The sequence below is a fragment of the Miniopterus natalensis genome, chromosome 19 (assembly GCF_054644295.1).
Source record: "Miniopterus natalensis isolate mMinNat1 chromosome 19, mMinNat1.hap1, whole genome shotgun sequence".
Lineage (NCBI taxonomy): Eukaryota > Metazoa > Chordata > Mammalia > Chiroptera > Miniopteridae > Miniopterus > Miniopterus natalensis.
In genome coordinates this window covers 22867732-22894537 of record NC_142099.1, presented here as the reverse complement: position 1 = coordinate 22894537, position 26806 = coordinate 22867732, and the positions used below count along the sequence as shown (strand labels likewise).

The window sequence follows — 26806 nt, the reverse complement described above, 5'->3', positions numbered from 1 at the left end:
TATTAAGTGCCACATGTATACCAGGCATAGTCTTATTGCCATAACCCCTTCCACCATATGCTTCTGTTTCTGTAGCATAATGGAGAGAAATGAAAACCACAAAAATATCAATAAGACAAATATTTGCATGTGGTCAGGAGGAGTAGGAAAGGGAAGTGTGGATGGAGTGGAAAAAACAACCATTTCTCCAGGATGTCAGCACAAGACGGAGTCCTGAAATATTCCTTGAAGTGCCAGGGGCAGACTTAGCAGTAGCATGGTGTGCTGTCTTTTGTCATCATAATTAATTGTATCCATCTTCTTTAAGCCACCATTGGAGCCTGGAACTGTTTTGTATGAGGCAGAACTATCACAGTTTGCCGAAGACATAAAGAAATGGAAGGAGAGATACGTTGTGATTAAAAATGATTTTGCGGTGGAGAGCTATGAGAACAAAGAGGTAAGATATTTCCTGGTCACCCTTGCTTCTGGCAATATTCTTAAAGATTGGGTAGGTTGATGGTCGTGCCCTCTTCTTCAGGATGGATTCTTTTAATAAGCACTCGCTCTTGAGCAGGTACTCATTTCAGTTAACAGATGCTTACCGAGTGCCTATTACATGCTGCGTGCCATAAAACATTCTGGGCATAGAGCAGTACATCAGACAGATGCTTGCAGTCTAGTGAGCAAGACAGACTTTGAACAAGTCATTGCAAGTGAGAGTGAAAGCAGGTTATGCCGCGTGACCAGTGCAGGGGCCTTTCTTGTGATCATTCAGCTTCAGGTTCTTTCTCAGTCACTGCTCTGATGTCTCTCCCTTCGCTCTGTGTCTCTGTGTCTTCCTACGCTTTAAAAAAAAAATTTTTTTTATGTATTTACTTATTTTAATCTTCACCTGAGGATATGTTTTTCATTGATGAGAGAGAGAGAGAGAGAGGGAGAGAGAGAGAAACATTGATGTGAGAGAGAAACATCCATGGGTTGCTGCCCATATGTGCACTGACTGGGGATTGGACCACAACCTGGGTATGTGGAATTGAACCTGCGACCCTTCAGTACACAGGACAATGCTCTAACCAACTGAGCAACCCTGGCTAGCATCTCCCCACTCTTAAGCCTCCTACAAGACAGATGACTGAGAAGTTATTTAATAAGATTATAATTGAGCCCTGGCCGTGGCTCAGTTGGTTGGAGCATTGTCCCTTACACCAATTTGATTCCTGGGTTTGATTCCTGGTCAGGGCACATATCTAGGTTGTGGGTTTGATCTTGGTCGGGGTGCATACAGGAGGCAACCGATTGATGTTTCTCTCTCTCTCTCTCCCTTTCTCTCTCTCTAAAATCAATAAACATATCCTTTGGCGAGGATTAAAAAAAAAAAAAAAGATTGTAATTGAATATGCACGAGCTCCTGGGAGTTCAGAACACTTCACACACTTATTCCACTTATATTTATGGTTTTTTTTCTTTTAACTTAATCCTGGTTATCGCATTGTTTTTCTTGTTTGTGAAATGTGGAGAAAATGAGATAATGGATGTAAAGTGCCTAGCATCCGGGCACTTTATTGGTTCCCATTTATTTCCTCATGGAAAGTATAGTAGTGTAGAGGAAAAAACACTGGGCCATGAATTTGGAAAACTAAAGTTTAGGCCGGGCTTCGATTAAACTGGAGAGTTAGGCTGAATGATCCCAACAGTTCCTTTCAGACCTCATACTCTACACTTTTAGATCTACATAGATTCTTATTATTTATCAGTTAGCCTTAACAGATTTAAAACTTTGCTCTCTTGACACTAAGTTCAAGCAGCCAGGACAGCCACCACTGATACTCTGAGCAATGCCCCCGATGCTAAACCTATGGGAAGAAGCTTCAGACTGACAGACCCATGTGTTTCCTTCCCAGTTCTGATGGAAAACAGAAATAAAGTGCAACACACACTTATTCCACACGCAGCCAGGCAGTGCTGCCTTGGATAGCCTTATTCTTTTCAACAGTCATTAAGCTAATATTTTCTTTGTTGATCTATATTAGGATTTTATTCAACACTTGATTTGCTCTCTAAAGCAAATTACCAACACACTACACATAATAATGTAAGAATCATGATAAGAGTCGCCTTCATTTTGTGTGACAGGTCACAGTGTCCTTTAAGGGAAGCTTGAGATGAATGGTTAATATTGAGCACTTGCGATCACACCTTCATCAGTTACTAGATGTGTCCTTTCCTAAGTCACAGATCTCCTTGAGCCTCGCCTTTCTCAGGCCCTCGGCACATGCCAAGCACAGGCAGAGCCCAGCGAAGAGCCTGTGGGTCTGACGAGTGCTAAATCATTGGGAGGAAACACTCACAGAGCTTCCTCTTGGATTTATGATGGTTTTCACCGCATTGGGCACCAACTGAAGTTTCATTTTGAATCGAAATCAGTGTTTTTCCTCTTTTTATTTTTTAAAGCTTTCTCCCTCAACTTTCAATTTATGTGCTCATTATTTTTGAGTGGACCTGTTTGGATTTTTAAGATGTGGATTTTTAAGATGTGATTACTGAATTTGATGATAAACAAGTATTTTAAAAAGTTGGAAATTTAAAAAAATGGCATGTAGTTCACCATAATTCCTCCAAGTTTTAATATCTTTTTTTCATTTATAGAAGTTTTTAAAAAATGGCACCCAAGAGTTATACATTAAGTACCTACAAATTGCTTATGATTTTATTGGGGGTTCTGTTTTGGCTGGTTATTAAGTAGGAAAAAATGAAGCATTCTCATTGGATGATCGTTTAATTTGTACTTCCTGTGCTCTTGCACTGGGCTGGATAGACCCAGGTATGAGTCCTGGATTTGTCACCTACTCACCGATGGGCCATTGGTAGGTTATTTAACCTGTTTTCTCTTTTATAAAATGGAGATAGTAACTAATTCATAGTGCTGTTTCTAGGATTAAATAATATAATGTTCATAAAAGCCCAGACTGGGGCCTGTTATAACAAGTAACACAATTTAGATTCGAGGCCCGCCTCAATCAAACTGCTTCTGAATGTTTTCGAAATCACACAACTTTTGATTCTTCTCTGTTATGCTCTGGGTCCCTGATGTTCTCAAGCCGCTGATGAGTGAATTTCACAAGTATGAAAACAACCTTCTCAGATACAAGAGTTTGTTTTGTTTGTGTCTCTTCAGTCACTACCTTACTGATGGAGAATGTGTTCTCGTTCTGATCACGTCGCCCCAATCAACATTAGTTTACTTATTCCCAAGGGTACTAGGTACATTTTGGGTCCCACTTGTGCTTGGTTTCGATTCTTAACTTGCTTTTAGCTTGTAATTCTCAACATCTTGCCTTGACTTAAGCCCTGCCCTCAGATGCACAATACTTCAACTTTATCTTATCTGTATGTCTTTGTGGGCTTCTCTGCTATCACAAATGCTTTCGTGCCTTAGCGATGCAGTTTCTCTTAGGTGTCCCGAACAGCAGAGCCTTCTGTCTGCTGGCCAGGATTTGTTCTGATGTCACCATATTGCCATTCCACCCCAGACGATTTTACTGCAAAACAGTCTCACATTCGAGGGCAAAGTGGTGGCATATTTGTCATAGCAACGTTTTTATGTTTTTGGTGACAATCCATGGCAACCCTGATTGCAGTACCTGTTCCACAGTCTCATGAGTCATCAGCCTGCAAGCAAGTAGTGTCGTCAGTGTCTTATGTATCAACACCCCGTGGTTATTAGAATGACTCAGGTGCCAGCACCTGACATGGTGTGGTGCAGGATTTCTAGAGGTTACACTAAGACTATGTTTTCCTCATTTGAGAAACACACCTACGGTGAATCTCCCTGAGATTAGGGACTCTGATTTACCGTGTTGTGACCATCACACAAAAGTACTGAAGTAATACCTTGCAAGTAGCAGTTTTGCAAAACATATTTTTAAAATAAATGGCTCTTATTGAGTGACATAGTGTGGGAATTGCTTATCTCTGAGGGCCTGTGTCTGTTTGTCTATTTCTAATAGTCTGGATAGATTTCAAAAATCCAAATGGAGCAAAACAATCACTCATTTATGCTTTTCCTTTCCCAGGCCTATCAGAAAGGAGCTGCTCCGAAAAGCCGAATTCTTCCAGCTGGTGGCAAGGTGCTAACCTCCGAAGAAGAATACAATTTATTATCTGATCGGCATTTCCCAGACCCTCTTGGTGAGCTGCTGAGCATTCTTTCCCAAGGCAAAATTCCTAGACTTGCTTTGTTTAGCTAGACCAGTGGCTCTCGACGGGGGAGGGAGATTTCACTCTCCAGGGACATTTGGCAGTGTCTGGAGACATTTTTAGTGGTCACAGCTTGGGAGGATGGTGCTACAGGTATTTAGTGGATAGAGGCCCGTAATCCTGTTAAACCTGCAATGTACAGAACAGCCTCTGACAATGAAGAATTATCTGGCATAAAATATTAATAGTTGCTGAAGTTGAGAGACTCTGGCTTAGACACGAACTCCACAGGCAAACGGGAGATGTAATTTCCCTAATTTAGGTAAACATGGTACCACTTCTATTATTTTAAATGACATTCAGTAATGTACAAGTCAATTGCTGTTTCTAGGGCATCAAAAATGTGCTACTGGTTAGGCATCTGAAGGCGTTTGGACTACATTGGAGGCTCTGACAGCACTGCACAGGACAGCGGAATTAGATAGCCAGGGCCCCGTCTGTGAAATATACAATCTCATCTCTCAGTAAGCATGTCAGGGAATATTATTTTTCTAATTTTATTTTCCAAGATATGCAATAGAATATCCTAAATCGACAAAATGTTTTTAACAAGCGTTACAGTAACTCATAGCTAAGTGGAAAAAAGCATTGAATTAATTAGCATATTTATAAACAATAGCTGAATGCTATTAATGCTACCATGGAAAGAGCACTGAACTGAGAATTGGAAGACTGGATTTTTATGTAGTTCTAACTGTCAAGTGTTTTCCCTAGTGTTACTTAACTCTCTGATTGCTGTTTCTCCAACTCCAGGGCCTTCAGCTTGAAAATCTAGAAGGATCTTTCCATCTCTAACATACTTGGATTCTTATTCATTCTACTTTTTCCATGTAGAGAAAGTGATGGATAATATGTATATATAGACCAAGTCGTGCATTTCATAGAGATTCATGAACTGTGGATAATGTAATAATTCCATCTGGCTCTGTGTAAATCATACCACACAGCAATTACTTGGTTTCTTGAAGAGAGTGCTGGTTCTTATTAATGGGTATAATCATTTCATTAGAATTTATAGAGAAAATATAGTTATTTTTGTTCTTTTGGTGCAGAATGCTTAGCATAGTGTTTTTAATAACACTTTTATTAGATTAACACATGGGCTATAAACCCAGATTAAACAAACTATTATTAAGTAATTCCTGCTAAAACAACACTTTATGTGCACTATACATATTATTATATTTTCTTTCAACATCTGCTTATATGTCACCGTGGCTCTGGAGCTACTGCTGGAAACGGGAATAGCAACATGTTGGCTCTTCAGAATCTCTCCAAAAGGACTTTCCGATGAAATCAGTCAGAACGGACAATATATTTATTGATTTATTGGTGAGATCATATCAGAAGGGATGAAAAGGAATAAAAACCACAAGTCCTGTGTGACTAATTTGATTTAAGGCTTCAGATTGGGGCATTTTAATGACTCTTTTTTTTTTATTGTATGGTGTGGCTGAAAGGTTGAAGTATGTGGTGCATGGGCAGGCTAAATAGCCATCTCAGACTGGTGAATAAAGAAAAATTAAATTTATTTAATTAAAAGGGGGTGGAGATATCCCAAGGGAAGGGCTACACGGCACGGAGCCAAAGGGTATTGGGTCCATGATGGCAGCAAAAACATACTTAGGACAGTTAAACAAGGAAGGACATAGAAGGAGCAATAGGAGAGCCTAGGCTGGGCTGGGCTGCTTTGGCTCACTGAGGAGTCAGAGAGAGAAGGGGCCTTGGAGACAGGATCAGGGGGTAAGCCCGGGACAGGCACCTCTGATTATTGCTCCGCTGGTTGCAAGTCTCGTGGGGTCCCCTCGGAGGGAAGAAGGGGAACGGAGATGGCACTGGCGAGTTCCCCTGGTGGGGAGCGTGTGCTGGGTCCTTTGTTCTGAGCATATTTCTCTTTCTTGCAGGTGGGAATCTTAGGGGAGGTCTCAGGGGAGGGTCTCAATAGAATATTCTTCAGCTTTCCAGATGTGCTCTTTCGGGGTCATGGTCTCCACTGATTGGTCAGTGCCAGGGCAGGGGGATCATTAGACAATGTATCTGGGCCTGAGGCAGCCAAAGTGCTACTTGTCTGGTTTTGCTGCTTTTCTGGGCCTGGAGCTGAAATACAACTGAGGCTTAGATATTATCTTTAAGGAAGAACCACTCAGGGGGTCCAAACCACATGATCAGTGATAAGAAAGATCAGGAGTTCAAACTGAATAACCAGCTGTATGCTAGGGAAGGATAGGTTACCCTGGGGGCAAGGTTCTTGTTTTCCCAGTTTTGCCCCTTGCTGGGCATTCTGGGCTTCCTGCCCTGGTAAGTTTCTGTACCTGAGTTTCTGTACCTGGATTTCTGTACCTGACCCATCTAACAGTGACCTTCTGGGTTTTAAAAACAGAACATTCTACAGTAGATCATTTGTGATATCCTTGTAACTCAACTCAGAAAAAAATGCAGACTAATGGCATCTGGAAAATTGTTGCAAAAGGTTAAATGAGAGGTATCTAGAGACTAACAGGAGTGAATTTCCGGGGTTTTCTCAAGCTTTTAAATCAAAATGTCAGTGCTGCTTTCAGTTGTTGGTCCAAAACTGTGACATCTTGGGAAGGGCAAGAATTGTTTCACAAAACCATGTTAACAGAAAGGCTCCCTGTGTGATACTAATCCTACTGGAAAGGACAAAGGCACAATAGAGATGGGAGGAATTAACCTCATTTGAGAAAAAGAACTAGAGACTTATCAATAAATATGTCTTCTTGACATAGCATTCTGCTAAGATGATCTATTAAAAGTGCCCTCATGTCTTGCGGTAGTGACTCAATTACTGAGAATCTGGTTTGCCACACACAACAAAAAAACTCAAATTAAATACATAAAGTTTTGTTATCTTACTAAAAATAATCGGATATTAGTAGTTCAGGGCTAGTGTGACGGTTCCATAAATGTCAAGGACGTGTTCTAGCTTTCTCCCCCTTTATCTCTAAGTTGTGGCCCTTACTGACATCACCCAAGGTGGCAGCTGGAGAGCCAGCCTGGCTTTCTCATTCCAGACAAGGGGAGGTCACGGGCACATCCCCTCTTTAAGGATACTTCCAGGAAGTTTCACTGCCACTTCATTTTACACCCCATTAGCCAGAACTTGGTGGCTGTGGCAATGCAAGCTGAAGTGGAGCCTGGAAATGTAGTCTTTATCCAGTGCAGCAGAAATAAAAATCAACTAAAAATCAAGGATTTCATTACTGAGAAAGGAGGGGGAATGGACAGATATGTGTTACAACTGCAGGTCTCTGCTACAGGGTTCAGTCATGCCTTTGTTTGTTCATTCACACGCTGATTCATTCTTAGGTTCCTGTGTGCCAGGTGTGTTGCTGGTGGGCCCCAGTCTGTGCTCCCAGTGCATTCTCCTATGTTCCCTTCAGGTTTCAGGACACTGAAACAGCTCCCATGTGTGCCCTGGGAAATCTATTCTTTTTCTAGGCCAATCTTGATTTATTAATTTGCCAGTAGCAAGACTTGGTTGTGGAGCCACCCTTCTGATTAGGATCCATTTCTTGGTATGTCTGGGGCTTTCAGTGGCCTCTTAGGGAGTCCCTCTTCTCTTCCTTTCCCTGAGATTGAGGCTTGTGATGTAGGCAGGGAGCACAGGGATCGTTTTCGGCTACTTGCTCTCCATGACTCAGGGAATAAGCTGGGGTTTTATTTAACCAAGTGCAATATCATATAATTGTAATGCACCGAAGGGAATAAAGTTTAGGTAGGGGGTCTGAATAGTGGTAGGGCTTAACATGAGTCTCTTGGAATTGATTTTGAGAGAAGAAGTAAGAGTTCCCTTTGTTTAAGGCTTTTAAAATTTCCCAGGACAATGTAGCACATTTATTTATTCAACAAACTGTAGTTCAGCATCTACCAGGTTCCATGACTGTGCATGTGTTGGGGATACAAAGAAATGTCAGGTGCAGTCTCCACCTTCTAGGAGCCCCAGGGCAGCGGTTCGGCTTTCTGGGAAGAATCAGTGAAGGAGCTTATCTAAGGCTATGCCCCTCACCCTGAGTGTGGGTGCCAGGCATGGAAACAGATCATTACAGTATTTTGGGAAAACAAGATAGGGGGCACCCAACTCTATCTCTGGTGGCAGAAGGGGGTGCCAACAAAGGCACCCCAGAGCGGGTGGCTTTTGATTTGATTTTTGAAGGATGAATGAGAATTTTCTGTGTAAAATCATGATGGAAGGGAAGGAGGAAAGTACTATGGACTGCCGAAGCGATATGCAGAGTCATGGAATGGACGGCCCCACTCGGGGACAGCGGAGTGGAAACCAGTACAGAACAGGGAGCGAGCACCAGCCCTTAACTGGGGGGTGGAGAGAAGGCGCAGAGGAACCAGTAAAGGTGACAAAGAAGAAACCATTTTTAAAAGGCATGAAGGAGAGACATGCTCCTGGAAGTCATGGCAAGAGAATGTTTTCAAAAGAAGGGGTAGTTGGCAGCGACAGGTGTTTCAGATCCGGTTAGGAGGATAGATAATGAGGAAGCCATAGGCTGGAAGTCAGGGTGACATTAGCGACCTCAGCAATTTAGTTTCTGGGCTGGTGGGGCAGGAACCAGACTGAGGAGAGAGCAGGGGTTGATGGCATGAAGACGACAAGTGGCAGGCAGGAGGGAGAGAGTGGGCGCAGAGCGCAGACCTGATGACCTGGGAGTCTGGGGGAGGGTGGGGGTCTGCACAGCTGGACAGAGGAGCTTGCAGAAAGCCAGAGGGAAGAGGGAGCTCTGTTTGCTCATTCCGTCCATGTAAGGAAGTTGCGAAAGGTTGTGTCTGATGGCCTTGGTTGTCCCTGCGGGGTAGCAGGTGAGGCCACCTGCTAGAGTGAGACAGGCCAAAGCTAGTGGAGGGATGTGGGAAGAGCCTGAACTCTCCCTCTGCCACCTCCCAAGACATCTCTCATCACCTTCCATCTCATGGCCCGCCCTAGAGAGGTACCTTGACGGCCTGAAATAAGTGTTTTAAATAAAAGGTGCACATTTTGAAACATCTTTGCATTTTCAATATTTCCGTAGCGTCCAATGAGAAGGAGAACACCCAGCCCTTCGTGGTCCTGCCGAAGGAATTCCCAGTGTACCTGTGGCAGCCGTTCCTCAGACACGGCTACTTCTGCTTCCACGAGGCCTCTGAGCAGAAGAAGTTCCATGCTCTCCTGAGCGACTGCATCCGACACCTGAACCATGGTATGGCACCCCTGCCCTCTTGTCCCCAAGCTAAGCAAGAATCTTGCACACAGGGTGCGTGGTCAGTGTGTTGGCGATTTAGCTCTGTCTGGAAGCTTCAGTGAGGCAGAGTATGGAGCAGGTATCTGACGGCACGTGTAGGCACACATGTAATTTTGCATATAATTCATCTTCCTTTTGCCTGATTTTAAAAAATCTAAATGACAGCAAGAATATGTCAGTTGTCCCTGGCAAAATCCTAGTCCTTATGACATTTCTTGTTTATTCCCACCTTTCTTTTTTTCTTTAAAAAAAAAAAAAAAGTTTTTCTTTATTTCAGAGAGAGGAAGGGAGAGGGAGAGAGGCAGAAACATCAATGATGAGAGAGAATCATTGATTGGCTGCCTCCTGAACGCCCCCTACTGGGGATTAAGCTTGCAACCCTGGCATGTGCCCTGACGGGGAATCAAACTGTGACCTCCTGGTTCATGCGTCAGTGCTCAACCACTGAGACACACCAGCCAGGCCCTACCTTTATTTCTAAATAATAGTTAGTCAAAACTTTAAGATATATAAGAAACACCTAGAGAACTTAAATGCAGATTTGGGGTCCCCATTTTCAACCATTCCAATTCACTGGGTCTACAGCAGGCCCCCAATTTTGTTCTAACAAACTGCCAGGTCCGGTGATACCACTGGTCTGTGGACCACACTTGCCAGGGGTGTGGCTTCAGATCACTGTGATCAAGGCATGGATTTAATTTCTGTCTGTAATAAAGACTTTCCATTCTAATATGCCATGTTTTTGCTGAATGGATGCGAGTGCTGGTCTTCTGGACTCCATGAAGCCTTCAGTTACAGATACTTCACCAGATAACTTAGTAATCAAAGTTAATGTGTTAGAGAGTAACTAGAGGTTGCTACATAGTGAAGGAGGGAGCCCAGGACTGCAGCCTCTTCGAGCAGGTAACATTGGAGTTGTCGCCTTGTCCACCTGTGCCTTTAGTTCCTAATAAGGCCAATTTCATTGTGCAGTTAGTTTGAAGTTCTAGGGTTTCCCTGAGAGTGTCACCCTCACAGAGCGAGAGTCACTAGCGGTGCATGCCAGCCTGTTCTTGATTTTAGCTTGCATATTGATAGACTAATGGAAAAAGATAACGTCACTATATTTTGCTATAGCAACTCTGAGCAACACTGGTCATAATAGTGTCTCATAACTAGTTAGGGACTTTATAAAAATGATAGCCTAATTAATATCTTGCCTTGTGGTTTTCATGTTTTAGAGACAAAGACTAGCCCAGCACCGGCTGCTCTGTCTGGCTCTTTTTTCAGTGTACTTACACCTCTCGGTTCTGGCTTGGGTCTAGTACAAACACGCAGTCAGCACTAAATGCAACCACCACAAAGTTTCCTAAGCAGAGAATATTCTCGGCCCAGCCAGATGGGACTTGCTTCATTCCCCTTCCATGGACATAATAGGAATTTCTCTGGGGAGTCTCGGGATGTCCTGTAGCCTGCCTTTAGACTCCATTTATGGAAGATTTGAGTGGAGTCAAAACCCAGCTCTGCTTTCCAGTGTATTCTCAAGGCACTAACAGAATGAGGTCTAGTCACTTTACCCTGCTTGTGTGTCACATTCCTCTGTTCAGAAACTCCTTTTTCTCACTGAGGCTTTATGCAGACTTAATGTGATTTGGCATAATTGCCAGTAGCTTCGGTCAGAGCCAGGCCGTCAAAACACTGTAGGGAACAGTGCTTGCCTGTCCTGGGCCGATGAGCTCATGGGTCTTTCCCTTCTCACCCCTGTTTCTGTGTTTTTGACGGCACAATATACCACTCATCTTTACTGAATCACTTTTTTCCTTCATCTCTACCTGTTGTTCAATGTGAGATCTTGAGTAAACCAGTAAGAGGTTTCACAGACTCCTAACTATTATTTGTTCCATGATCACCAGAAGAGTTTAGAAATAGATGTAAACTTAGGGCTATGATATATGGCCAGAAACTCTGAGGGGCCTTCGTGAGGCTCTGACTTCTACCTCAGGTAGCTAGAGTAAATGCTGTCCCCCTGCTTCTATGGTGCCATTGGCTCAGGCGACCAGGCACCTCTGTTGAGAACTAGGTCTGAGATTTTCTAGCAGCTGATGCTGGGCCACTATTGATCATGTCCACTCATAAGTCCTCAGGGATCTTTCCCTGCCCCTAGTTTTATTGAGATGTGATTGACATACAATATTGTATTAGTTTAAGGGGTATAACATAATGATTTGGTATATGTATATCCTACAAAATGATCACCACAGTGATTTTAGTTAATATTCATCACCTCACATACTTATACTTTTTTTCTTGTGATGAGAACTTTTAAGATCTACTCTCCTAGCAGCTTTTAATAGACAGTACAGTATTGTCAACTATAGTCACCATGTTGTATGTTACATCCCCAGAATTTATCTTATAATTGGAAGCTTATACCTTTGGAACCCCTTTCATTCATTTCCTCTACCCCCGACCCCTTGCTTCTGCAACTACCAATCTGTTCTCTGTTTCTCTGAGTCTGGTTTCTTAAGATACCAAATATTAAGTGAGATCGTACAGTGTTGTGTTTCTCTGTCTGACTCATCTCACTTAGCATAATGCCCTCAAGGGATAGTTGAGGGAAGATAATTTCATTGCCTTCTTGGTAAATTCTGCCAAGGATGTCTGTCACTTGGGGATCCCAGGATATGTGCCTTAGTGCTCAAATCCCACCACAACCCAGCCCACTTGCCCCAGGAGTTATGGGTTCGAACCAGTCTTGGTATCTATGTTTATTTAGTTTGAATCCAGCACTGCTTCTCTCGTTTCTCCGTATGGGTTGGGTTCATTTCCTATTTAACCCTGACAAAGGGCCTGATTACACCCTGTTCTTGGACAATATGTCCTAAGGTAGGTATGGACATAGAGGGCTCTCTGCCCCTCCTTCCTCTAAGAGCGGAGGTTGCCTCTGGATGCCTCCAAGATTATTTACACTTCTAAGGAGCACAGAGGTATGTGGGGTGTGTGTATGTTTTGTTCTTGGCACCTCTTCATTGAACAGGCGTAAGGAAACTCCACGACTAATCTTTAGCAGAACGTTCCTCTCCAACACACTGGACTAAATAGCCAACTCTTGGCGTGGCGTGTGCCTGGAGCACCTGCTGACCCTGTCCTTTTGTAATTACTCTGCAATCCCTTGTCCCTGATGATGGAAGGCCAGGTCCTAAATGCCCACTGCCATAAGTGGGACTTATAAAAAGAGCCATGGGATTGCAAATTCTGTTCTGTTGCCCCAAATTCAGTCCTATTCTTCAGAATTTTGTTTGCAAAATATTGTATTTATGCTACATTGTAGTTACAGGGATATAGTTAAAACTCTTGGCAAATGTAAAGGGCTGTACACATGCAATGTGGAAGAATGATCATTATTAACGTGCGCCTGTCCTTGCAGCCCAGAATAATGATTTCTTGGAATGGGAATTTGCAGGCGAGTGGAAACGTGTTTCTGGCAGGCAGAATAGGATGTGTGGGGGCCAGGAAGAGAGTCAGAGCATGGACCATTAGAGGAACTGAAAGGATTCTGTGTGGCTGGTGCTTAGAGAGGGGAGAGATAGGAGCCAAGTAAGGATGGGAAGATGGGCAGGATCCTGGCTATAAAGGGCTTTGCAGTGCATATTAAGGGATTTGCATTTTACTCTAACAGCAACAGGAAACCATTAAAGGGTTTTAAGCAGATAAGCGACTCAGTCATATATTCATTTTAGAAAGGTCACACCGGCTAGTGTGTGGGGCAGTGGGTGGGAGGGTTGCAGGCTAGGAAACCACTTAGGAAGTTCGGGCAGGCAGCAGATGGTGGTAGCTTGTCCCGAAGAGGTGACTCTAGAGGTGGCTCGACTAGAGAGCCATCCGGGAAATAGAATGGACAGAAATTAAGGACAGATGATGTGGGGAGTGAGGCAGCAATGGGGTAACCCAGGGAAGAGCCCACATTTCTGCCATTCTCCCAGGTGGAGGCCTTGCTTGGCAGGAGCAGGTTCCAGGGAAAGGGATTGGAGTCCAGTGTTGCAGATGTTGAGAAGGAGACACCTGGGGACAACAAGGTGAGGAAGTCTCTTAGACAGATGCACGGGCAGGGCTGAGAGCAGGAGCCCGACCTGGTGTGGAGACACAGGGAGGAAGTCAGCAGCCGGGGTGTGGTCATGGAAGACGTGGCTGACTTTGCAGGAAGAATGTAGCTCAGAGACACGTGCTGTCTTTTATCTCTGTATCCCCGGCGATCGGCCAAGGGGCCTGGCGCTTGGTGCAGGCTCTGCAGATATGTCCACCCTCCGTCTTTAGGTAGACTTGCAAACATGCCCATGCAGGAAAAAGCTTGAGGCATGCATGATGTGTTGAAGATGCTTGCACTCAAAATTTAAGCATGAAAGTAAAATGGATTGGTGTTTTGGGGTTAAGTACTAACTTATTCACTCACTACATGGATCTATGAATTTACTATTGAAACTTTAAGCAATGTATTTATTAGGGATACAGAACTCTTGTGAAATTCCGTGAGTCAGTTATGCGCTCTGACTCACCCTCTTTACTCAACTGCCAGTGTCTCTCCTGCATTTTAAGTTCTTTGCTACCACCCTACTTTGGGACTCATAGAAAACATTCCCAGAGGCTTTTAGTTAAACTTACTTTTGCCAGTTACTGCCACCTCCTTGTACATGTGACAGATAAATCACCTTTGAACACAGTTTTTGATTAAAATCTTTCAGTGGCACTGCTATTGTCAAAAAGATGAAACACTTCGTTCTAATGACACTGACAGGTTGTGTCCAGTTTCCTGCTGTTCTCAAGCGTAAACGTCCTTTCCCCCAACCTTGCTGCACTACCCCACCTGCCCAGGTCGAATGGAAGTTTTACATGCACATCTTTGGCATTTTAATACACCTGGAGCATCCATTCCTCACCTATTTAAATTCTCTTGCTTCTTTAAGAACAAGCTTCAGTCTGACCCCTACCCTGAAGGCCATAGGGAGAACTCCACTAGCACCTATTATCTGTCCCACTGATTGTACTCACTACATTCTGCCTTACATTGTTTACTATCTTGTCTAGTTGTCCGATTTCTCTATCTCTATCCAAATGCTTAAGGGAAATCTCGTGTCATCCTTTGTATCCCTCTATAGTCAGATATCTCGTGTTTCATAAAATGGTTCGAAGACACTAAAGACTTAGTAACTTAATACTAAAGTCAAGCTTATATCAGAACTTAAGTGCGATTTTAGGGATGACCATTATGAATGTGGTTTGGCCAAATCGATAAACACATGGGCATGAGTGAGTGAAGGAATTTGTCAGGATGACAATGTAAAGTCACCATCCCCTGGATGAGTGGTGATTCCAGGGAGGAGATGGAATGCTGGCAAAGTTCTGTTCAGCAGCACTGTGCTGGTTTGAAGGACAGCCAGGATGGCCACTAAGCAAATGCCAGTGTCCCCATCACCATGAACGCTAAGGAAGAGGGGACAATAGAATATCTGGGAAGCATGAAGGCACCTGGGTTGGAAAAAATAATATAAAAGAAGAGCCTAGAATTTTGATGAAAAGAACACAATCATGAAATGACACTCTGCAAGCCTCTCCTTCAAGCTGACTGTAGACAATTAGCTTGTCAATTGACAATTGACAATTGTCGATCTCCCATGACAATTATGATATACAAGGGTGCTTGTGCTGGAGTGAGTCAGGCTGAATGTGGAACTAAAACAGTAATTAAGTTTTGGAATCAGTTGCTCTTGGGTTGTATGCCTGAGCTCTTATCCCAGAAATCCCATGTTAAATCAAATGCCTTTATTACATTTGAGTTTTTGACACTTGCACAATTTAATTCAATGTTGCTGAATCAAATTGAATTTTAAAACACAAAAGGATCTTACAGTTCAAATTAGAGCAAATCCTTTCTGGTGTGTTTATTTGAGCACAATGTTCTGTACCCTTCATTACTCAACAGCAGATCTCAACTCTATTTTCACTAACTTAATTTCTACTTGGAGCAGTATCTTTTCAATCTCTCATCATCATCTATGAAGCAAGTTCATTACTTGAGGGCCTCAGTGTCTGATGTGGGCATCGATGGATTTTAACAGAATATATACAATGAATTTTATTTTGTTATATATGAAAACATACTTTTGAATTTGTGGCACATGCTTATATTTATAGACACATCTATGAGTTAGAAAATTCTAACCATGCTTGGGCTCTTTGGAACACTTTACTACAAATGAATAATGTTTGGACATAGATAAATAAAAATACAGTCTTTATAGACATTTCTTTGTATGCTTTTATTTCTAAAAGGTGTTCTGTAGTATACTTTTGTTGCGATGCATAAAAACCTCTATGCATTATAAGCAATAATACTTGCTAAATTACTGTTTAATTCCAGTTTTCATAGGATGGTCCCAAACAAAATTTTTAAAAAGGATTCTTTGTGCTTGGAGACTAGATTTGTTCAAGTTTAGTCTGTACTCTTTGCCTCCCACAATTAATACTCTATAAATTATAAACATTGCTCTCTGGCCCTTTTAAGTATGTCATTTTCTCTTAAGAAGTTATCACTTCCCCTCTCTGACCGTTGCTTACTGTTGATAAAACTCTAAATTTGGAAGGGACGTTAGTGGTTACCTATACCAGCCCCTCAAAGTTGATTAATGGTAAGGTTCAAATGCGGGTTTACTTGCCCAAGGTGACAGCTAGTTTTAGGTATAGGACCAGCTGTCCTGCCACCTGGCTCTTGACATCAGTTTCCATTGTATATATCTATTGTCTTTACAGCAGTACTTTTTAAAGGACTTTTTCATCTCTTTGTCATTTAAAATACATTACTCTTAAGTCAAACTACTCTCATGATGTGTTTTCATAATTCAAAGTGAAGTAAGCCCAGAGCGGTTCACTTGAGCTCATCTGAGACCTGGGATATGTCTGGTTTCATGGTAAGTAGTATTGAGTTTAACTTGGTATTTTGTTCACCAGATAAACATGAGTAAATCTTTTAGTTTAGGTATGATCTGAAGATAAAATATTTGATGACGTACCTTGTTTACTGGTTACATTTTGTGTCGTGTAAAATGCAAACCATATATGGTTTCATACAACTTAAATAAAAACTAATTAGTTTTTAGGACGATTATACTCCTTGTGAGGACATGGCTTGGAATGCTTTAAAATTAATAGCTCTAAAATAAAGCAGACAGAAAAAAAACAAATACTGCATGGTATCGTTTATATACAGTATCCAAGAAAAGTTAAAGTCCTAGAAACGGAGTAGAAAGTGGTTGCTGGGGTTGGGGAGTGGGAGGAATAGGGCGAGGCTGGTAACAGGGTCCAAAGTTCAGTTATAAGAGGAAAAGGTCTGTGGATCTAACACAAAATACGGTGACTCTATTGATGACACTGCACCGTATAGTTGAAATTTGCTGAGAGTAGAACTTAAATGTTCTCACCCCCAGAAAAGATAAATACATGTGGTGATAGGTGAGGGAATCCTTTCACAATATATATGTTTATCAAATCACCATGAAATATATTTTAAATATCTTGTCATTTTACATGTCAAGTACACCTCAACCAAGCTGAAATAATAGATCCAAACATATTATTTAAACATATTATTTATACTTATGGATTTACTTAAATCATTTCAAGCTCTCAAAATAATCTAAGAGCCCTGGCCAGGTAGATCAGTTGATTGGAGTGTTGTCCTATACACCAAAAGGTTGTGGGTTCTACTCCTGGTCTGGGCACATATCTAGGTTTGATCCCGGGTCTGGGCGTGTACTGCAGGCAACCGATTGATGTTTCTTACATGAATGTCTCTCTCTCTCTCCAAAGAAATCAGTAATAAAAACATATCCTCTGGTGAGGATTACAAAAACAAAAACAATCTGAGTTAGAACTGAAAGAACACGTCTCCATCAGTAACTGGAATAAATAGAACTGCTTCCTCTCAGCCATTTAGCATTTATCAGCACCAGTACTTGTAGAGTCTTAGTCACTTGTTGCCTAAAGCCATGTTGTCATGGGACTACTTCTAAATACTTCTTTTGGCCTGTCAAACACAGTTATCATTTCAGTGACATCACTGGTTCTTGCCCCTCTCCCCCCTCTAACCAATAGTTATCTTGGTAGGAGGGTCTAAAAGTTGTGTTATTATGGTAGTTAAGGGTGACAAGTTGCAACAATAGTACAAAAGATTAAACAGAGAGCTGAAGCTAAGTCGAGCAATTTTTTTGGGCCTGTGCTATTTGGACGGGGGAAATTCCAAAGTCACCGGACAGCTTGTGATGTTATTATGATGAACTTTGCAAAGCTTCAATAGCTTTCAAGTTTTCTTAGTTGAGGATGGAGCCTGGTAAGGCTGAAACATACTTATTTAAATGACAGAGCAAGTGGGATGGCTGTTTAAACATGCGGCTAGATAATCAACACTCGGAAATAACTCCATTTGGCATATATTTCTGCGTTTCTTTTTAAAAAAAATCAACATTCAGGGGGAGCTTGGAGAAAATTCTCACCTATGCTGAGAATGGTGAGTCACAGTTCCCCTTTTCACACTGTGAACAAATTTAGAGAATGTGAGATGGAAGAGACCCGAGCTAGAAGCTGGCTTTTGTTCATTGTCGGATGTTTTGAGATTTTTAAGTCGAGTATTGAGTAGCTATAAGAGAATGCTTACGAAGTATAAAGAACATTGCCATTACTTGTTATTTCTTACCTGCTCCTCCCTGATCCTATTGCCTTCTTTTCCCTTTGAGAGCACCATCCTAGATTTGCTTTGTGTGTTTTTTATACAGCTGTACCATGAATGTGCAGTCAATTTTGCATGCTTTCAGACTTTATCCTGTGGAATTTGATTACACGTCTCCTTTCATGACTGCCTCTTTCAATATTATACTCCAGTGATTCACCCGTGTTATTCCTTGTAGCTGTATTTCATTGATTTTCATTGCGGAATATGATCTATTACAGGAATACACCATTAATTTCTAATATCCATCTTACTGTTAGGCATTTGGGCTGTTTCCATTATTTATTAATAACAGTGCTGCTATGAGCACTTTCTGTCTGTTGCTGGTTTATAGAAATTTAATTTTGATTTGGTTTACTAATATTTTAAGGAATGTTTACATTCATGTTTGAGTATATTTTGCCTGTCGTTTTTCTATTTTGCAATGACAGTTTTAGATCTTGCTATCAAGATTATTCTTGCCTGGCCGGGCATAACTCAGTGGTTGAGCATCGACCTAGGATCCAGGTGATCAGGGTTTGATTCCCCGTCAGGGCACATGCCCGGGTTGCAGGCTCGATCCCCAGTCGGGAGCCTGCAGGAGGCAGCTATCAATGACTCTCTCATCATTGATGTTTCTATCTCTCTCCCTTTCCTTTCCTCTCTCTGAAATCAATAAAGATATATTCAAAAAAATAAAAATAAAAATATTATTCTTGCTTCAGTGAGGGCTCCCTGAGAGCTGCCACATGATGGGGAATAAAAGGAACTGTGCTGTTTGCTATACGGGCATCAACTCATTGATTCTCCAACCCCAGTGGGCATCAGAATCCCCCAGAGGGCCTGTTAAAACACAGATTGCTAGACCCCATGCCCAGAGTTTCTGAATCCGCACGACTGGGTTGGATGCTGAGAATTTACATTTCTGACATGTTCTCAGGTGATGCTGATGCTGATACTAGTGATCATGCTTGGGAAACCCCTGAATTAACTCATTTACTCTTCCCCGCAGTCCTGTGAGGTGGGCACCGTTATTTTTATGTTTCCTGTTTTATATATGAGGATTCTGGGGCAGCTGGGAAGACAGCTGGTGATTAGTACATTTTCAGCCAGGGCGGTCAGACTCTAAAGCCCATGCCCTGTCGAACCCACTGTACCATGTGGCTTCTCCATCAACAAATACTTATTAAGCACCTACTGTGCACCCATTATTTGACTAGCTGCTATAAAAATTGAATCCAGTCTCTTATTCGGGGCCAGATGATTTGAGGTTAGTCACTTCTTACTGAGCTTGACCCCAGCAGGGTTAATATCATAATATCCATCTAAAAGGGAAGTCAGCTGCTGCACATTTGTTGAAATTCAGGTGGCACTAAAGATACAGAAGTGAAGTTTTTTTCTCTGCTGTGAAACTTGAGGTTGTGCCTTAACCCAGATGGGTGTTCCCATGGTAAACTTTAAACTGTAAAAATGCTCTCCAAAGCCAGAATTTTGGGGAGCTTATGTAAACATACAGCTGAGAATAATTTTGTGGGGTATTTTGCAGAGGTGGGATTGAAAATTCATGGTACTTATGTATGTATTACCATCTCCTTATGCTTTACTACTTAGCTCTTATTATTTTTTTCTTCCAGCATTTTCGAATGCTGACTAGACTCCTGTATTAGCTATTGCTGGGGGAAGTTCTGGCTTGGCCTGATTTTTCTTTTTTTTTTTTGGTGGAGACCACAAATTATGCTTCAGGGGACCACCATCTGGCTGTTAGTGGGACCTTCCTATTTTAAAGGGCTTAAAATAGGAGGTGAAAGGAGAAGAATGTTGGAGAGGAGCAATGACATCATAAACCTACTTTGAGATCGAACTACTCCCTACCAGGTTCCCTTTCCTGTGGGAGATCAGGGCATGGTCTGTGCATGAAAAAGAGAGCTAAGAAAAGAAATGAGACTTCTCTTTCCTTGCCCTTCCTGTTCCTTCCCCAGCTTTCCACAGAAATCGTGTTCCTTCCAGTTTTGTGCATATATGTGATGGGTAAATGACACCTGAAAGGACAACATAGGCAAAAATGGAACAAAAGAACCTTAATTAAGTGTCTGCCGTATCCAGAACGTTGCCTTAGATGCTGGGTGAGGGGAAGAAACTAAAAACGTACAGCACTGCCGATGAACAGGACGCCACTGTAGGGGTCTCCCATTCCATGGAAAGTGGAGAGCTTTGGAATTGTTTTCTCCTGGCTTTCAAGGAGAGGCGGCAGAGGAGACCTGGAAGGGAGACCAGGAACATCATCCCACCTCATTCCGTCTCACTTCAAGTCAGCTCTTGCCCAACCTCAGATGGCTGTGTTCCAGAGAACACGGAGAGTCAGGCCGGATGCCCTCTCGTGACACACCTTATCATGTCCTTTCCTCCTTCGGTCCCTGCTGAGGGTCTCCCCTCTCCTTTTCTTGTTCACTGTTGAGACACCAGATTAGATACTGTCATGCTTTGAGAATCAAAAGCCTTTTACAGACTCCTCTGGCAACAGTCATGAGTCATTCTTGCCAAGAATGTAGGTAGAGTGCATCTGTCTAGCACTTCTTGTCAGATGCCTGACATACACAGAGTGACCCGTACTTCCTGGCACTGTGTTCCCTAGTCACAGACCACACAATTTTGCAACAAGAACATTCAGTAAGGGCATTCAACTGGGCCACTTTCGATATGCATATTGTGTGTCCCTGTGTGCGCGTGTGTGTGCTGCATTGTGTGGGGGGGGCTGCACCCCAGCTTCCTGGCTGGCCTTATTGATGCCACTGCATTAATACAGGTGTACACTTCATATCTTTTGTGAATTACAGGCCATCATATTCAGTTTTTGACTTTAAAATGAACCAATTTCCCCATATGTGTACAATGAATGAGCAACAGAAGGGAAAAGAAATATTGAATTCTGGTTAGATGAAACAAGTGCAAACTTCCAGTATTTCTTTTCTAAATAACTTGCAAACAGAAGCTTCTTAAGCTTGCCAGGAGGTTCTAAATATCATTAATTTTGAGATAGGTTGATTGACATTTATGATTGGGTTGGGTTGTGATGAAGTATAGAGACGTATCCAGCAGAGATGAGTGGGTTGCCATTGAACAGAGGAGGTGACCTCAGATTTTTCTATCCCTGGTTTCTCCTCTGATTTCTAGTTTCATATTTGGTGGTTTTAAATGAACACTGTACTATTCTATTCATACCATTTGTCCTTTTGCCAGGTCAGGAATGTAAGTTGCTTATGGTCTAATTACAATGTCCCTAGAAATGTGAATTTAATAACTGGAGAGAAGGGAGCAGAATTGAAATTGAAATATTTTAAGAAGGAGCTAACAATTGGGGCTAAATGGACTGTTACACATTATAATCTTGAAATTATATTTTTTGTCTTCTTAAATTTCCTCCAAAGAACATATCCTAGAATTACAACACTATTTTCACTGCCTTTTGCTTCTTTCTGCCTTAGAAATAAATCCTGGGCTGGTAGCTCACTTGGGGCTCCTTAGTTTGATTTTTCTGAAGGCCTTATTATATGCAATTACCCCTGGAAAGTCTTCCTTAATCTAGAAGCTTTTCAGCTAGGGCTAGATGAAAATTCCTTCGATTTTTTTCTTTCTCTCTGTCCATGCATCTGTCCTTCCTTCTTTCCTCCCTGTTCTTACTTCCATCACAGTGCTAACCACATTATATGGCTTGTCAGAGATAAGATTGCCAACTGTAATGGGAAAATATTGGTTAACATTGGAGCTATTTATCGAACACTTGCTATGTGCCAAGCATTGTGCTAAGGCTGACAACAATTGTATGGACTACTGCTGTTTTCCTGCAGAAACTGAGGTTTGGACAGGTAAAGGAACCTGCCTAGAGGTAGACAGTTGTCAAGTGATGGACTCAGAATTCAATCCTGAACCTTTGACCCCAAAGCCCATGTTCCTAAGTGCTGTGTGTTAAAGAGCTCAGCACTTGAGGAATTCTATTTAGTTTTCTCTGCCACGTTTCCAGAGGGGTTTTGGAGAGTAATAGTACTAGCATCCAATTATTGAATGTCTACTCTGCCAGGTAATGTATTGGGTTCTTGATGTATGCTCTTTCAATCCCCATGACAATACTAAGGAGAATTCATCTTTAGCCCCATTTTGCAGATGAAGAAACTGAGACACATGGAAATTAAAAAACCTTGTTTAAAGTCACAAGACTGTTAGATAGCTCAGCCTGATTCAGACACAGGTCTGCGTTCTTGCTGCTGCATTATATTAATGTGTCCAAAGAGGTGTTGAATGTATGAGGTCAGGAAACTAGATTGTATACTGAGAAAATTGGGTTTGGGTGCTCCCAGTGATTGGCGAGAGGAAAAATCTTCAAATATCTTTTGTCAGTTAGAAGAAGGATCAGGCATATTGTTTTGCTCTGAAAGGCAAAAATGTCTCTTGTAAATGACCCAGATTCTGAAATCACAATGACAGTTGCTTGCTTCTCGGAGTTTGATTTAATTAACAGTAGAAATTGAATCTATAGTTTAAAATTACTAAAAACTAAATTTGAGCTTTGTTAAAGCCCAAGTGGCTTCTATTACATGCATCTTCCAAATATGCACTTTTGTTGGATTAGAAGGAACAACAGTTCCGAACCACAGAGGTAGAGCCTCGAGTTTGTTCCATACCTGCCACAATGAAACCAAAAAATAATCTCATCTTTTGTTTTTTTGTCCCTTGAGGAATAAGGTGTCTGTAGTTCCAAAGGAACTGGTGGCTAGGAGAGGGGAATCGCCTTGGTCCTCGAAGCCTTCATAAGGCAGAGGACATTGGTCGAGGCGACCCTAACACCTACCACAGTGTTGTGGCGATGAGGTGAGAGGTGCTAGAAACGACATTCTCGGAGCTCCTTAGAGGAGGCGTGTCATGTTAAACTAATAAAATCTGATGAGAGATTGAGCACCGACTAGGAAGTGACATGAGGGGGATCAAGACCCAGCACTAGACAGCCTGACAATTGGCTGGTCCCTTTCCATCGCAGTGCTGTGGCTGCTGTTAACAGGGCAGGGGGGACATTTAAGGATAACCAACCTTTTCGTATTTTTCTCTCTCTGTGTCATCTATAGTCCTTGTACTGACCCATCCACTCCCCCTGCCTCACCCTAGCCCATTCTGCCCTGAAGTTCTGGCCTTGCTTCTAATTTTCCTCTGGCTCTGATGTGCAGAAGCACATGGGTGCTGAATGAATATCATCTGAAAAGATGGGAGGCAAATGGGTGGCAAGGGTGAAAGCTGGCTGCCTTCCGCCCACCCTGCTCAGCTTTCCCCTTTCCTGTTCCAGGGCTCAGTTCCTGTTGAGCAATGGTGTTCTCACCATGCGATTCATGAAGCTGGCACTCAACCTTCCCTTAAAATGACTCTTTAGTGGCCTGCAGTCACCCAACAGAAATGTAGTGAGCACTGCAGGGCACACCAGCATTGCACGGCCAGTGAGCGAGTTTACCCCACGGTGACGGCCTCTATCATGAAAATAGTGACTGGCCTGATTTAGTGCCACTGGGATTTAATTTTACGTGAATTGTCCACCCATGCTCTTTGCCCATTTTCATTTATTCATTCTTTTGTTCTTACAAAAGCTCTGTGAACATTTAGATATTAACTCCTTTCTATATCTTCATTAAAAACATTTTTCTCAAGTTCATTATTTGTCTGTTGTCACTGACTAATTATATTGCCATTAACCTTTAATTATGATATCTTTTGCCATGCAAAGGTCTCTCATTTGTATACAGTCAAATATGGTCATCTTTTCTTTCATGGCCTCTGGATTTCCTGCTTTTGTATAGATTTCCCCGCTCCTAGATCTTTTTTGTAATTTCCTTTGTTTTCCTCGAAGTTCTTATATTGTTTTATCTTTAACATTTAAGGCTCCTTGTCATGGTGTCTCATATAACACAACAGAATCGGGTCACAGTTAGGAAGACCCTAGGCCTCTTGGATTGCAGACCTCGCCAGCTTGCACTCTGTCTGCCTGAAGCCTTTATAACCACATAACTTTATATTTGCACCTAACACAAATTAAAAACTCTTTCTGCAGGTTGGTTTGAAGCTTGGGTGTTTAAAAACAGGAAGTGCTGTTGGATGAAGACAGGCCCTGTGCGCTCTGTGTGGTTTCCCTCTGTGCTTTGGGTCAGGTTCTCCCCTTTGCCTTGAACACCTGCCTCCCACCACAATCCAACCCATGCTGTTCGGGAAAATGTCCCCATTCCAAAGCAGAGAGACCCCGCCTTTGCTTTCTCGGGTAGCGTTATCACATTCTTTATTGTACCGTGGATAATTATGCATCCTTTTGACCAAACTTTTACCAGGCTGAGCATCTGCCTTGTGGTTGTTTCAGGGTGCTGGAGATGGCGTGGTGAACAGGTGGTGGATTTATCATTGTTTCCCACCATGAACATCGTGCTATGAATCCAATCTTGTTTCCTTATACTCAGAGCATGCCTGAGAGTGACTCATACATAGAACATGGTCAACCAGTGTTTAGGGAGGGAGCGAATATATGATAGGGATTGGCCATGAGGGCAACAATTCTGGTTGAAATATGATTTTCTCAGTTCTACAGCAATTAATTATCACTCCCTCTAGCTTTTAAATGTTTTGTTGTTGTTTTCCCCCCTCAAATGTCCTTGGCCAGATTTTTCCAAGTTTGCCAGAATTAATTTTTCATTAAGTAAACATTTTTAGAGTCCTACTGTATCTTATGATATCATCATGATAAGCATTGGGGATAAAAATGGAGATAAAAAATAAACCCATGTCAATAGGATTTTAAAAAATGAAAGTTGGGTCAGTTTTTTCCAGGTGGCATGTGGGCACAATATTTTTAAATCTAAAATCATGAAGTCTAATATCAAATAGGTAAAGATGTCAGTCAGGAGCCTAATATAGATTTAATATTTGATTCCTATACTTAAATTGAGAAATGAGTGAGCATAACTCTGAACATTATAGACTTGTGGACTCAGCATTTATTATTAGCAAAATACGGCAATAAGTCAGAAATAATCAGTACTCCCAATTCTTCATACTAAAGAAAACTTATTAAAGAATGTATACCACTAGGATAACTCAATTTTTTCTATATTGTAATAAAATAAGTGTTTATTTTAAATTTAGACATTTAATTTTGTCTTGCCCAATATACTTATCAATCAAATAGAAACATGGGTCGGAATGAATACTTATATATTAGTTTAATTAGAAATTGTGTGGATTTGCACTGATAAGATCTATATTCATTTATTCAACAAATATTTATTGAGCATATACTATATGCCATGCAGTGTTCTAGGCACTGAGGATACAGCAGTGAACAAAACAGATCCCTGTTCTTGTGACACTTATATTCTAGTTAGAGACTGGTGGTGGAGATAGAAAATAAATCATAGACATAATAAATAATCAAATTATGTAATATGACAGAAGGCAATAAGTGCTATGGAATAAAAGTTGAGTAGACTAAGAGGGTTCAAGAGTGCTGGAGGCGGAGGGGTGAGGGCAGGCTGCAGAATAAAAGAAAGTTATTTTAAACATGCATAGAATTAAACAAGGAGAGCTGTGCCCCACTTAAAATACAAGAAATGTGGAGCTGTAGAGAGTTATCAGAGGAGATCCAAAAATGAAGGTATGCGGTTGAAAAATAAAAACTGTAAGGACCGTTACTCAGCTTGAAATAAAAGGTCTGGTAGACACCAGGACTTTGCAATGGTATTTCTAACACCACTGAAGATGCTACTCGCGAAAATGTTCTTAATTATAACACGAGAAGCATAGGTTACCCATGAGAGAGAACTGCCCGATAATGAAATTCCTGTGTATTAAAATGTGATATATGGAGAGATTAGGGGAATGTCTTTGGAAAGTCTTAAACTTGATGAATTTAAACTTGTACACCCACGTGGAATGCACTACTTCATAAATATTTGCTTTTACAATTTTTAATAATGATCATAGGTCTGGAATTATTTATATGCTGTTTCAGTTATTTAATAAATAACTGCTGCCCTATCAGTAGAGAAATGAAGTAGACATTAAAAGCCTATTCAGTTTCTATGGTTCCATCATGACTTTCTTAATGGTAAAAATTCCATTAAGAACTGTGAACTCTCAAAAGGCATTTCCTTATAACTAACGCATCATCATAGGAGATGTACACACACCCTCCCTGTTTCTCTCCCCCCCCTCCTTCCCCCCACCCTGCCATACTTTCAGAAGCTTTCACACTTCCAACACAGGAATTGAGGTTTCGTTTTCATTTCCTCTTTCTCGGATTTACCATGAGGGAATTAGATCATTGGGCCAATTCCTCCAAATAGTTTCTTGGAATAAACTGATTGCATCATGTATGTCGATTCTATAGCAACTACTGAGCTTTTCTATAGTAGGAACAGGAGGCATCTAAATCCATCAAGGACTGTAAGTTTTGTGTGTTGTTGTTTTTTAGTGGAGGGGTAAACAATTTGTTACAATAAATATAGCAGATTCTTGTAAGGCTTCGTCCTGTTTGGAAATGACCTCATCCAATATGTCTGTTGGT

At 41.7% G+C, this 26806-nt stretch overlaps 1 protein-coding gene across 1 annotated transcript in view; it reads left to right on the top strand.

The window, feature by feature from the left end:
* NIBAN1 (niban apoptosis regulator 1) overlaps positions 1 to 26806 on the top strand; it is a 108639-nt gene that overhangs the window by 43860 nt on the left and 37973 nt on the right. The window contains exons 3-5 of the mRNA XM_016224669.2: positions 308 to 439; positions 4056 to 4170; positions 9279 to 9446. Of these exons, the coding sequence (XP_016080155.2) occupies positions 308 to 439; positions 4056 to 4170; positions 9279 to 9446 (415 nt within the window). The remainder of the gene's footprint in view (positions 1 to 307; positions 440 to 4055; positions 4171 to 9278; positions 9447 to 26806) is intronic.